The sequence below is a fragment of the Nicotiana tabacum genome, chromosome 3 (genome assembly GCF_000715075.1).
Source record: "Nicotiana tabacum cultivar K326 chromosome 3, ASM71507v2, whole genome shotgun sequence".
In the NCBI taxonomy this organism is placed as follows: Eukaryota; Viridiplantae; Streptophyta; class Magnoliopsida; order Solanales; family Solanaceae; genus Nicotiana; species Nicotiana tabacum.
This window is the reverse complement of record NC_134082.1, coordinates 178,786,805-178,798,420: the sequence shown is the minus strand read 5'-3', so window position 1 is coordinate 178,798,420 and position 11,616 is coordinate 178,786,805. Positions and strand designations below refer to the sequence as shown.

Genomic DNA, 11,616 nt, shown 5'->3' with positions numbered 1-11,616 from the left:
ATGTCTGTTTATGTGGCCAAGAGTTTTTGTTTAATTTGTGTCTTTAAAATTTTATCAACTGTTTTCGTACACCTCTGTTCTGATCAAGCCTTTCTTTCGTTTACTGATAATGTGTGTGCGTGTAAACTGTATAGTCGATCGAATGTGAAATTACTCGATTAATCAGTCCCCAAGGTCGTCTGTGTTTTGACATTGCAATCTGAACCCCTTGTTTGATACTGTTGGATTTCTGATCTTTGGCTACGATTGTATGTGTTACAATTAGTATAGTCGAGTCGACATACGTCGTCGATTAGTTTCAGCTGCTAAATGGTAACAATTTTATTCATATTGTTGGCTTTTCTGCTGAAGCTTTGTTTGAATGCAACTAGGAACTAAGGATAGTTGTTTGTGGTTGTTCAAATTGATCCCGAAACATTACAGGGCTTAGTTTATAGTTGCAGTTCAGATTTTGGTTTAAAATTGATGGCATGTGCATTCTTGGGCAGAAATTATATAGAAGTATGAGACTAATTTCCGACCGAATTCAGTCAGAAATTTAGCAAATTTTTAATAAATAATTAATTTTGTACATTATATACAGGGGAGTCTGAATAGTTGACCAATTTTCGACCAAATTTGGTATATTTTTAATAAATAATTATTTTTGTACATATGACCAAATAGTTGACTAATTTCCGACCGAATTCAGTCGGAAATTTGGTTAAATCTTAATAAATAATTATTTTTGTACAGAATATGCAAGTATGACGAAATATTTGACAAATTTCCGACCGAAATCGGTTGGAATTTTTTTTTGGCTGGCAGTCAATTTTTGTTGACTTTTACGACCAAATACTCTTATTTCCGACCGATTTCGGTCGGAAATTTTCCTGACCAATTTCGGTCGGAAAGCCTTGGACAGAAATCATCTGATTTTTAGTAGTGAAAATATTATCTATTGCGTCCCAGAACGGAAAGTTTAGTATATTGACTTTAATCAATTATCACTTTAAATTTCGATAAAGAACTAAAATGCTTCTCTTAATTGGCATTATAAGAAATTAGGGTGGACTAAAATTGCCCATCTTCCTAAGGTGGATTGAAATTGCCACAAACTCCCAATAATCCCAGATACTGACCTCGTAAATTTTCTTCTTTTTCTTGTTACGAAGGCAAAAGTGACATGACTTGGTACATTTTAGATTAGATTTTTCGATTGATTAATTGACAAGATTAAAAGTAATGGGCAAGAGGAAGTGTAAAATAATTACAATGCGGATTTTGCAACCAGATTTATGTTAATGACATTCCTCACTGAGCTGAAACAAAAGTAACTTTTCAATTGTTTTCTTTAAGTGCTGTACAGCCGATAGCGTTATTAGTCGTGCTTTCTATGATAATATATATATATATATATATATATATATATATATATATATATATATATATATATATATATATATATATATATATATATATATATACATATATAATAAAGCAAGAAAGTTTGCCTTCACATTTAGCCAAGTGACAAACTAATATAAAGCCACTTGGCAATTTAAGACAATATTTATTATAGTATTTAATTTAAATTGAGAAATAGGATATTTCTTTAATTTAAATACAAAGATAGTAAACAAGATTCTTTTGAATCTAAATGGAAAGAAAGTTAAATTTGAATTAATTGTTTAATTAATTAGAAAAGCTAATCAATACATAAATATTCCAATTCAAATGAGAGGCCCAATGAGCAAATTGTTCTAAATAATAAGAAAGAGTTTTCTGAAAATTTTCACGACAAAAACAACAGAAAAAATAAAAAAGTGTTTGTTACTAGAAATAAAACTAAAAAAATCTTGGTTTGAACTCATAATCATAATTACCGAGCTGTTGGATCAAAACTTAACTTTCGTAACTACCTTAGTTGATCAATAACATTCGCTTCTCCTTGTGCCCTAAGACGTTAGTTCAATAAATTTAAATATAGAAAATATGAAATTAAGATTTATATTATATTAGTAGTGATAACAAAAGAGTAGTGATAACAAAAGAGTGAAAATATGAATTAAATTTTTGACCACAAAAAAATTGAACTGAAAGACAATTTAGGATAATATTTATAATAATATTTAATTTAATTTAAAATAAAAGATAATTTTTAATTTAAATGAAAAGTTAGTAAATAAGATTATTTTGAATCTGAAAGGTAAGAAAGAATAATAGTCTTATAACGATATAACCAACTACTCTATCTTAACTAATAATTTTTTGACCATAAGAAAATATTGAGCTGAAAGATAAAAATAACACCCTTACCTTAACTCATTATAAAGATAAATATGGAGGTATTATCAACACATACTACGAGTACCACTACTCCATTCAGCTAAAATATAAAATAAAGATAATAAATAAATGATACTCAAAAATATTATTGATAAATTTAAATATTAGTTTCAGCAGTAGAATAAAAAATAGTGAATATATTTTTTTTACAAGAAAAAAGAAAAACTAAATTCATCTACTAACGGGAGTTGTGGGCAATGATATGAATAACTCTAAGTTATGGGTAATACAATAACATGAACAAGGAATCAAAAAAGAAGAAAAATATGTAAATAAGTAATAATCTCAATAGCAAATATATATAGAATGATAAGATTTATTTGATCTTTGAGAAGAGAACATTTCTAAAATAATAATGAGATAAGTCATACTATATGAATAAGATACACGTATTTAAAACCGTTATAATAGATAAAACTAAAAAATATAGATATTTGACATAATTCCAAGAAATAAATTAAAAATATTTAAATATAATTTAAATTCTTATATAATTAATTTTAATGGAAATTTAATGTCAAACTTCCATATAAATAAAATAATTATATAAAATTTCATAGTAGAGGGAATAATATAGAAAGAGGAGGTATAAAGATAATGTGAGTAAATTGATATTTTGAATTAATTTAAAAATAAATCTATATCTCTTGCTCAATTAGCATTTTAGTTTTGAGAATCAAGATGTGTGATGTATATAGTTTGGATTCGAATACTTTTAAAATGACTCTCAAAAAGAGAATCGTCCCGTAAATGCAGTACGATTCGATCAATATTAAAGCAACTCCAATAATGTTGGAAGGGAGTTAATCAATCATAATTTTACACAAGAATAGAGGAACTGATTACATCATTTTTATGGGGATAATGTTTTAAACTATGAAGCAACTCAGACATCGGCTGAACTAAATCTCAATTATGTTGCCTTACGGTAAAATTAATTATCCAACATTTTATAATCTATTTTATATCTCAATTGTTTAGAAGCAATACATACACTTTTTATATTTTATTTTTCTATTAGTGCTAGCAGTTGCCCTGCTAAATTAGATAAGAAGGGAGGATGGATTCTTCTCTAATGGCTCAGATATGGACTATAACTTTTTAGCCCGTTGTTGATATTTATGTCTCTCAAAGTGTATGAGCCAATTGATTGAGCAACCGATGAGATCGGTATATATGTGTCAATTAGAATAAAATAGATTTAGATAGGATAAACATATACAGGAATATAATTGCACTATTTGGGATTACTATTTACACAAAATAAAGTGAATTACAAAAATCATAAGGTAACATTCATTTTAAGAAGTACAGTATATTTAAAGTAGTTTAACATTTATTTAATTATAATATACTAATGTTAACTATATCCCAAAAGTACCATTTAAATTGTTAAAAAAGTGGCTTTAATTGTGTGGTTAAAATTTAGATGACATTAAAATTGTTTAGCAAATTACGATCCAACTGTTTTATATGTTGGTAAATTTCAAAAGTTAGAATATATTGATTGTCAATAAATCATCATGTGTGTATATATTAATTTATCATTGTGAAATTTTAGGTTGGTAGAAGTTGATGTTGATATGAGAAATTATTATGTTGAGATAATAATATAATATATTTTTATAATTTAAATTAAGATATTACTAAATGTATTTTTATTAGTTATTACTCTATTTAGTATTATTTCACTCAATTTCAATTTTGATGAGATAGTTTGAATTTAGCTGTTACTGATACACTGTCTCTTTCCTTCTTCTTGTGCCGAGGGTCTATCGGAAATAGCCTCTCTACTCATCCGGAGTAAGGGTAAGGTCTGCATACACACTGCCCTCCATATACCTCACTTGTGGGATCTCACTGAGTTGTTGTTGTTGTTTGACTTGGCATGAAGTTTAAAAACGAAAAGAAAACCTTTGAAACTTGTGGTCCTAAAAGCTTTGTGGGGTCGTAATAGTTGTATGAGTGTAAAAACTTCTCATTACGGGTAAAATGGGTAAAATAAAAAATTTAAAGTTAAATGTGTCATTCTTTTGGAATAAACTAATAAGAAAAATACTTTACGTAAATTGAAAAGAAAGGAGTATTTATTTTTGAATCATATTGTATTTTTATTTGTTTGTATTACTAACTATATATGGAGTTAAGTTTATGCCAATAGTTATTCATATAATTTATTCTTTTTAAGTTGAAATTAGTTAAAGTTAAGCTGCAATTTTGCCATCAAAATTGTCGAGTGATCATAAGTGGCATGACAATAATTATATAATTGTATCTCTTCTTTTGATTAATTGGTTAAACATACTTATTCAATTACAAATATTGATAATTTTTAAAAATTAATTTGCCTCAAAATATTTGATAAATAAAAAGTATTTGTCGGAGTATTATTTTTCGACTTCATTCTTATTGCTTTAATTAATGGATAATAATCAAATGAGACATGTATGAGAGAGATAGAGAGAGAGGAACCTAAAATGGAAAAAATTGGAGCCTAATCCCTTTCTTTGTATACAGTTGGTAAATGTGCTTATGTTAGGTAATTAAATGAGAACATCTTTAAGAGTGGTAATTAGGTTTATAATTTTGCATAGATAGGGCAAAATCCTTATTAAAAAAAAAAAGAAAGAAATCATATTTTTCCAATCTTGCTGATATTACATCTCAAACTTCCAAAATTTAAATTTTAACTGATGATCAAATTTTGTATAACTATCAAGAAATTATAGCATTTCCTCTAAGCTTTTGAGCGGCGGGTGGTTGGTGGAAGAATGATAATGTTGCAGCAATGGACTCTTGTTGGTGTCAAGATAATAAAGAAGAAAAACCATCCCAATTGAAGTAACAAACATTGGAATTGGACCAAAAAACCATAGCAATAAAGTGATGGCAAAATATAGAGCTCTAAGCCCAATAGACCAAAAATCACCTCCTCTTATCACAGCCAATTCCACATAGCTCGCAGGAACTTCACTATTTGGTATACTAATTAGGTAATTTGCATGGATAAAACATCTTGATGATTGAACAAAGCAAGAAAATGCCACCAAGAAAAATATAATAAGGCTTATGTACTTAATGAAGATGGTGACTGGCCTTGTATCACCATATATTAATTCACTCCTAAATAAAGTTGAACTATTTGCCATCCATGTTCCAATGAGAGAGCTCAGAGTTAAACAGAGAGTTGCCAAGAATGTTGCTCCTGAGTTGTTTGATGCTAGAACATCTAATGCGGTTGTAACATCCTGATTTTCAGTCTGCCAAGAGGAAAAATATATATATATATATATATCAATGGATTATTGTGTATTTGATGTGACGAAAGTCATTTTCACAAAAATATTTTCCTAGAAAGTGTTTTTTGGTATCTGATTGGTGAGTGAAAAAAATACTTTTGAAAGATAATATTGGGAAGTATCGGCAAAAGAAATTGCACGTGTTGAATGGATCTGGTTGTAATTATAACGGTCCTAAGGTAGCGAAATTCTAGCAAATTGCATAGTGTTTTGATGAAATCTTTTAGTAATATGATAATCTAAGTGTTAGCTGGAACAAGCTATATATATAAAGCTAGGGGTCAAGATAACTATAAGAAAAACAAATTCCGCTCATAACTGAGGAAAGTCATTTTTCCCTTAGAAAGATATTATTCAAGGAAAATATTTTCTGTTGATCAACACCAAAAAAGGATTTTCTCAAAAAAAAATGTTTTTTTTCTTCAAAAAAAAAACGATTTTTGTCATACCAAAAAACACCTAGAACTTAGAAAAATTTTCAAGAAATGTTTGATGGGCCAATAGAAGAAGCTGATTTAGTACTTACCTGCATGATTTTTTGAACCCAAGCTATTTTATCATTGTTCTCAAAGCCAATGACTGTTGTATGAGGATTTTTAACGCATCTCTGGAGAAGAAAGAGATGATAAGCAAACATGATGAGCAATCCACTAGGCACCAAATATAGATCAAGGTGCTCTTTCTGGAATACCATTTTTTTTTCTCCTACGTTTGTTGTTCTTTGTTCGTAAAATTGCGAGACTGGAAGAAGTTGAATGGTTTTTTGCATATTAAAGTGAAATTTTTTGTTGCTTAAAAGGAACTATATCAGAGTTTGCTATTTGTTCAATTGAAGCAAACCTCTGACTTAACGTATTGTAAAGCAAACTTGTCGATATAAGTCTCTTACTTAAGTTATTATCCACATCCCATGGACTTGTTAATTAGATATCTTACAAGCAATACTCGTAAATAACAAACATCGACCTATAATAATTTCATTTAATTATTACAGTCCTTGATGTGGAGACTTGAAATTTTATTGTAAGTAAACTTATTTACAATTACAAGGAAAAGCCAATATTAGCTTTTGCCGTTCTCTATTTTTGTACAATTTCTTTTTGACCATTGAATATAACTCGTTGAACTCCCTCAGCAAGATCTTGTACAATCCAGGGTGAAATTTGGCCTAAAAAAGATGATCAATGTCACGAGTTGCAATGCTAGTACCTTTTCCTTCTGCATAAGATCGATGATTGTGCAATTGCTTTGTGTTTTTGTCAAGAGAATGGAGGAGGAAAACCATACCAACTGAGGTTGCAAACATGGGAATTGGACCAAAAAACCATAGTAGCAAAGTGGTTGCAAAATAAAGTGCTCTAAGCCCAAGTGACCAAAACTCACCTCCTCTTATCACAGCCAATTCAACATAACTAATTGGTATATCAGTATCTGGTATGGTTATTAAGTAATTTGCATGAATGAAGCATCTGGATGATTGCACAAAGCATGCAAAAGCAACCAAAAAGAAAATTAATAGGCTTATAAATTTAATGCACATAGTTTCTGGCCTTGTGTCACCATATATTAATTCACTGCTGAAAATACTATTATTAGCCATCCAAGCTCCAATGAGAGAGGCCAATGTTAATGAAACTGATGCCAAGAATGTTGCTCCATTGTTATTGGATCCTATTACATTTAGAGCTGTATTTATAGTGTTGCTATCTCTATCCTGCAAGATTCAGCAGAAATTAGAAAATTCCTAAAGTTCCCTTTTTTACAATGTGAAAAAATATGGAAAATTTAGGCATATCGAAGAGCACGGCACATGTACATAATGACACCCTTATAAATTATAAGAGTGATATCTGACACCCCTTCGCAAAAAATAAATGCTGTAATATTTTTCTAAAACCAACATGTGGGTATATATATATAAAATTTATGGATATATATATATATACAAAATTTATGGATACTATTAGAAAATAGTACAAAGTTATAAAATGCAATTTAGAACAGAATATAAAGCCTTGAATCTACCACATCCTAGATTCAAAAGCATTTATAAGTCGAATTGTACTAATTAGCAACACTGCTTACAAAATTTAGCAAGGGTTGTCACAAAATTTTCTTTCAAGAATTAACCCAAATAACCGCCCACCAAACTGCTTAAATTAAAAATAGCCGGTAAAGGTATAATTCATGCATAATTTATGTATTATAAGTGTATAATTATGCATAATCAATGTATAAATTATGTATATGGCTAAAAAAATATGACAGACTATTTATGTAAAGATCCCATTTTCTTTCTATATACTCCCTCCTGTCCACTTTAATTGATTTTTTTTTTGTTGTTTTAACACATTAAGGAATTCACCTTTTTGCATTAATTAACAATAAAATTGACCATATTAACCTTAATTTGTTCACTAGAAATATAACAAATACTCCTCGGCTCTTTATTCCTAAGCAACTTTGGAAAAAAAGAGATTAATTCCTTCTTGATTTTTGAAAAAATCAAATATTGTGGACACAAAAAAAAATCAAAAAATCAATTAAAGTGGAATGGAGTGAGTACTTATATAAGTTGAAAAGCTTTCTAAAAATCAATATGTATATACACAATTTGTCGACTCTGCTTGAAAGTAATACAAAGTAAAATACAATTGGAACATGAAGTAAAGCCTTGAATTACCAAAGTTCCAAATGAGAAACCATTTAATAAGTCAAATTGTATCAACAGATCAACACCACTTATACAAAATCCACCACTCTATACATATACGAGAATATAATACCTGCATAATTCTTTCAATCCAAGCTCTCTTATCATTGTTTTCAAAGCCCATGATTGTGGTATGAGGAATGTTGAGGTATCTATAGAGCAAGTAGAGATGGTAAATGAACATGATGCAGAGCCCACTTGGGACCAACAACAAATCTAGGTACTCTTTTTGGAAAACCATTCTATCTCTTCTATTTTCTGAGAGGAGATTAGTGAAGAAGAAGAGTTCCAAGGTTTCAATGTTCATAATTATATTATTCTCGGCGGTTAGAAGGAATTAAATGGCATCTTTTATCTTTTTTTATCTAAGTGCTGCCTACTTTACGTAGATGCGTAGCAAAAACAACTAGTAGTATTAATGTTTCAACAATCTTAACAGAATGTGCAGACGTTTGATAAGAAACCTACCTAGTTGTTATGTTTTTAATTTGTCTCCACGTGATTATTTCTTTTCGTCATCTGCAGAACATTGTGATGGCTTTCATTATAATATTTTTGCAAACTTATTGACCCTTTAGAGTTTGATTCTTGTACAGCATTAAATAAAATTTAACTTTGATATATTTAGAATATAAAGAATTTTTATATTGTTAAAGTATTTCAACCTGTTGTAACAAGTTACTAGTCTTATTGGTTTGAGTTATTATAGACGGTTACTGGTGTTATCTTTTTGTGGTATAAAAATCAAATTCAATTAAATATACGGGTCCTTCAAAACGGCATATATATATATATATATATATATACGATTAGATCTTGGTGGCTGTTGGATATAGTGGTGGTAATACTTAATTTATTGTTTGTTCAACTTTGATCGTTTTAAATGGAATTTTAAAATAATTCCTTGGGCAAGTTTAACTACTTTTTGTGTGACAGACTTGAATCTTGATCGTAAAGCATGCATGGAGGCATGGTTGTATGAGTACTGAGCTCGCAACTGAGTCGTCAGAAGAAATATTTAAACCAGGCTGTCAAGGCTCAACTTGTAATAGTCAATGTGCATTTGTGGTGGTAGGACGAAGTAGCTGTTTCTTTAATTTACTGCAATCCGATATTTGAATGTTGGCAAACAATGATGTCCTTTTTGGTTTCCCACCCAGGTACTACAATTGTTTGACCAAAAGATATCGAAAGTTTTTTGATTAACTCAATTAATGATCATGATAAGGGTAAATCCTAGTTAAGAATAATTAATTCTAGATTCGAAATGAATAATATGAATAGAAAAACATAGCTGAGTATAAGTGATGGCAGTGATTACGGCCAGATTTAATAACATAAAGAGAGATGTATTAAGTAACATTAAATGACAATAAAATGTAAATAAAGGAAAAGAGTCACCCAATCTTGAGTGAGGTGGATTCTCTTTCATTTGATAAAGATGAATGACACACAAATATAAGAACCTTAGGACCCTTTTTGGATCTCCTCCAGGTCTGGGATCACAGATCCTCTAATCTCTTTATAGAGGAGTGTTTACATGTTTTCTAGAGAGGGGGAGAGAGAGAGCCCCCCTTTTGGGAAGTCCTCCCCTCCTATTTATAAGGGGGTATCCATAGAAAATCCTAAAAAAAAGTACAATTTAGTTAAGGATTCCAAAGCAAACTAGCTGTTTCATCACTGCCCGACCTCGCCCTTATTGATGATTGTCCGACCTCGGTCTGCCCGACCTCGGCTTTATTGATGATTGTCCGACCTCGGCCTTGTTGATGACTGTCCGACCTCGTCCTGTTGTCTCCGCGTACCGAATTTCTTTGATCTAATTTTGACCCATACAGTTAGTCCCTCCGCTTATCGAGGTCGTCTTTTGGTCGAGCTCGGTGAGTGGACTTCATTAATTGTAGTTCGAGAAATCCGGATGGGGAGGTCGACTAGTGTAGATTGCGGCTGAGGGTGCCGATTTTTAGGTCAAAGTGGTATCCCCGCGGGCTGAACTTGAGCAGAGTTTGATTAGGGCCAATGATTCGAGTGATGAGTCGATCGAGAAGACGGTAGAGTTGGAGAAGGCCGTCGAGTCTAAAATGGCGGCTTTCGCAAAGATGGTAGCATCGGAGGAGGTCATTTGCGTCCTCGGGTCTGGACGGGCGATGAGGTCAAATGTGAATTCGGGCGAGGTCGTCGAATATGAATTCGGACGAGGTCGCTTAATGTGAATTCGGACGAGGTCGCTCACTGTGAGTTCGGGCGAGGTCGCCTACTATGAAGTTGGACGAGGTCTCCCACTGTGAGTTCGGACGAGGTCACCCACTGCGAGTTCGGACGAGGTCGCCCACTATGAATTCGAATGATGTGAGTTTGGACAAGGTCACCCACTGTGAATTCGGACGAGGTCGCCCAATGTGAGTTCGGACGAGGTCGCCCACTATGAATTCGGACGAGGTCGCCCACTGTGAGTTCGGACGAGGTCGCTTACTGTGAATTCGGACGAGGCCGAAGTTGATTCGAGTGAGGTCGAATTCTTCTTTGTGGCGATGGCCTTTCGGGGTGTTATTTCGAGCTGATCGAAATGTTAAACAGTCGTGGTCCAACCGAGGTCGAACTCTTCTTTTTTGGCGATGGCCCTTAGCCGTTGGGGTGTTATTTCGAGCTAGTCAAAATATTAACCCGTCGTGGTTCGAACGAGGTTGAACTCTTCTCTTTTGGCGATGACTCTTGGCCGTCAGGGTGTTACTTCTAGCTAGTCGAAATGATAACCTGTCGTAGTTCGAATGAGGTCAAACTCTTAGTTTTTTGCGATGGCCCTTGGCCGTCGGGGTGTTATTTCGAGCTGGTTGAAATGTTAACCCGTCGTGGTTAGAACGAGGTCGAACTCTTCTTTTTTGGGGATGGCCCTTGGCCGTCAGGATGTTATTTCAAGCTGGTCGAAATGTTAACCCGTCGTGGTTCGAACGAGGTCAAACTCTTCTCTTTTGGCGATGGACCTTGGCTGTCAGGGTGTTATTTCGAGCTGGTCGAAATTTTAACCCGCCATGGTACGAACGAGGTCGAACTCTTCTCTTTTGGTGATGGCCCTTGGCCGTCAGGGTGTTATTTCGAGCTGGTCAAAATGTTAACCCGTCGTGGTTCGAACGATGTCGAACTCTTCTCTTTTGGCGATGGCCCTTGGCCGTTGGGGTGTTATTTCGAGCTGGTCAAAATGTTAACCCATCGTGGTTCGAACGAGGTCGAACTCTTCTTTTTTGGCGATTGTCCTTGGCCGTCGGGGTGTTATTTCGA

At 32.5% G+C, this 11,616-nt stretch overlaps 1 protein-coding gene and 1 long non-coding RNA gene across 2 annotated transcripts; both read right to left on the bottom strand.

The window, feature by feature from the left end:
* Positions 1-4,900: 4,900 nt before the first annotated feature.
* LOC107788030 (uncharacterized) lies at positions 4,901-6,457 on the bottom strand. The gene is made up of 2 exons (XR_012704353.1): positions 6,154-6,457; positions 4,901-5,588 (listed from the first exon to the last, which is right to left on the bottom strand). It is a non-coding gene; the product is annotated as an uncharacterized LOC107788030 (long non-coding RNA).
* A 171-nt stretch (positions 6,458-6,628) lies between these two features.
* Positions 6,629-8,913, bottom strand: LOC107788029 (uncharacterized). The gene is made up of 2 exons (XM_016609669.2): positions 8,414-8,913; positions 6,629-7,341 (listed from the first exon to the last, which is right to left on the bottom strand). The coding sequence occupies exons 1-2, from the start codon at positions 8,645-8,647 to the stop codon at positions 6,796-6,798; spliced, it is 780 nt and encodes a 259-aa protein (XP_016465155.2). The 5' UTR covers positions 8,648-8,913; the 3' UTR covers positions 6,629-6,795.
* Between the last annotated feature and the right edge of the window lie 2,703 nt (positions 8,914-11,616).